A 2,693-nucleotide genomic window follows, 5' to 3' on the forward strand; every position below is an offset into this window, starting at 1 on the left:
GCTTGGGGGGGGGGTGTTGAATCCAGGGGTGTCTGATCCCAGCTACTTGGATCAAGGGCCATGGTACCGCTGCTCCCTCATTTCATTGCAAAGTGCCGTCTTTGGGTGCTATTTCATTAAGCTGATGGGTGGCTTTGTTTCCTGCATACAGGTTACTCAGGAACAGACACAAAACGGGTCACTATTAACAAGGTCCTCTCCAATGAAGTCATGATGGAAGAGAGCCATTATGTGCAGGTAAGAGCTACAGAGGGTTAGGCATGGGCCTTGACCCCTTGACTGCTGCTGGAGAGCACAGAGAGATGGCACTGAGTAGTGGAGCTAATATGTGCCACAAGAATAATAGCTGGTGGAAGCACGGGGGATCTGTGACAAACCAGGGCTAACAGCATGGTGGAGGCAGGGGAGCTGGGCTACAAGGAAGCATTGCACCTGGAGGAGGGACGCTGCAGGTAGGACGAAGGAGTGAAGGAAGTGAATCTTGCAGTATTGCATCTGGGCCAGTGCTGCAACCCCCCGGCCCTGCACCTTCCTGGTCGGGCTGGGGCAGCAGAGAAGGTAGAGCAGCAGTACCAGGTCAGAAGTGGGAGGAGAAAGGAGGAAGGCGAGGCACCCCTCGACATCCATCTCAACATCCCTCCCCAGGCCATGCCCATGGCTCGTGGCCCACTCGCCCACCTGCTGCTGGACTCTTCAAGCTCCCAACAATACCTGGTCTTGCATCTGCAAAACCTGCCTGAAGCCTACAGCAAATATTTGAACCATTAGCACTGACTGCCACGGCCAGGTCTGTATGGGACCAGGAAGCAATGGTGAAGTAGCTGTGACCGCCGTGTGCCCATGCGGTAGGAGAAACACAGGCCATAAATCTCATTAGACAATAGTCCTCCTTCCTCATCGCCCATGCCTTTCCTTCATTTCCTCTCCTACACACGCTCCCTATCTTACTACAGGGCACAGCAGGTTGGGGCTATAAGGTTGCAGGACAATTAATCACAGGGACTTCTGAGAAATGGGACATGAGTTTTATTTTAGGCCTCCTTCCTGCTCAGGTAGCAGAATGTATTGAAGGAATGTGCTAGATTAGGAGAGGTCTTCCTACCTGCTTTGAAAGCAGAAGGGGAAGAGCAATATGATGATCCTGGGTGCCAGCTGCTTGCCAATTTCCCATGTTAGCCCCATTGCTGGAATAACTTGTGAGGTTTTGCATTGCAAATACATTGGCACCTTCATTATACTAGGAGGGCCAGGGAGAAGGAAGCAGAGATGGGTGGAAGCTAAGGTTTTCTGTGATCATGTAATGCATGACACTGCATTGTAGACCTGTTTGACTGTCTCATGCTCAGCTGTATTAAGTCTGTGGTTGTTTCCCTTCCCTGTGTCCCAGCGCTGCATTGACTGGAACAGAGACATCCTCAAGAAGGAGCTGGGGCTCAAAGAAAAAGACATCATCGACCTCCCAGCTCTCTTCAAGATAGACAGGAATGGCAAAGCCATGGCATACTTCCCCAACATGGTGAGAAACAGCCCTACCCTGGGAGAGCTTGGCTTAGGGTCAGCCCTGGGACACCTGACAGCAGCAACTGGGTTGGACAAAATGATCTCTGGAGGTCCCTTCCAGCCCCGCTTCCCTAGGAGTGTAAGACCCCATGATCTGTCAGGGGACAGCAGAACATGAGTCTGTGGGTCATGACCATGAAGTACCTGTGACCTGAACAATAAAGAGCCTTCCTAAAAGTAGAGCAGCACCTTGAACTGCTCCCAGCCATCAGAGCAAAGCAACTCAGTCTCCAAAGAATAAGAGTAATGTCAGCCAGGGGCAGCTCTTTTCAACTGTCTGCTTGCCGTGGAGAGTGTGGAATAGCAAATGCCAGTCTTACCTCCATTTCCTGCCTCTCATTAGCACTTTAATTTTAAGTGATAAGGAAGTGTCGGTTGTAGCCGTGCGGGTCTAAGGACATAGGCAGACAAGGTTCTTTGGGTCAATCCCATATCTTTTATTAGACCAACTAAATAGTTGGAAAAATTAAGATGCACTCCAAACCCCATGCATGACTTGGCCTGAGCTCCCCCAGGCCGTAACCCCATGTCTCATTGCCCCCTGCACAGGTGAACATGATTGTGTTGTCTCGAGACCTGGGGGTCCCGAAGCCATTTGGGCCCATCATCGAGGGAGAATGTTGCTTGGAAGAGCATGTCCGCTCCCTCCTGGAGCCTCTGGGACTGAGGTGTAGCTTCATTGATGACATCTCCTCCTACCACAAGATGCTGGGAGAGGTCCACTGTGGCACCAACGTGCACCGGCAACCCTTCTCGTACAAGTGGTGGAATGTGATTCCCTAATCACCGAGCGGCCTGGGATTCCTGCCTTAGACACTCACTTGGAGGCTGCTTTTTTGTTGTTGTTGTTGTAGTTTGTTTGCTTGCAGTTGGTCGGGTTAATCTATATAACTCTGCTACGGAGTCTCGGTGCCCTGCTTTGGCAGCTGTGTGCGTGGTGTGTTTTGCCTGGCAGGTGGTAAGGTCCGTCAGCAAAGTGCATGCCCCGGCTCTCAGCCCAGTCCACCCTTGAGAGCGTGCGGAGGTCTTGGCAGCTGGAGGATGAACCAATTGGGGATGGAAAGGCACAAAGAAGGATTTGCAAGAACCACAGTAATGAAACCCATCATCTGCTGAGTTTTGCTGACAACAAT

General features: G+C 51.5%; 1 protein-coding gene across 1 annotated transcript in view; it reads left to right on the forward strand.

Moving 5' to 3' along the window:
• LOC109293569 (protein-arginine deiminase type-2-like) overlaps positions 1-2,343 on the forward strand; it is a gene marked incomplete at its 5' end in the record, with an annotated part of 56,465 nt that extends 54,122 nt beyond the window's left edge. Inside the window, 3 exons of the mRNA XM_019511574.1 lie at positions 152-237; positions 1,388-1,516; positions 2,110-2,343. Of these exons, the coding sequence (XP_019367119.1) occupies positions 152-237; positions 1,388-1,516; positions 2,110-2,343 (449 nt within the window). The remainder of the gene's footprint in view (positions 1-151; positions 238-1,387; positions 1,517-2,109) is intronic.
• Positions 2,344-2,693: the final 350 nt, after the last annotated feature.

The sequence above is a fragment of the Gavialis gangeticus genome, unplaced genomic scaffold (assembly GCF_001723915.1).
Source record: "Gavialis gangeticus isolate Ggan-Ray unplaced genomic scaffold, GavGan_comp1, whole genome shotgun sequence".
Lineage (NCBI taxonomy): Eukaryota > Metazoa > Chordata > Crocodylia > Gavialidae > Gavialis > Gavialis gangeticus.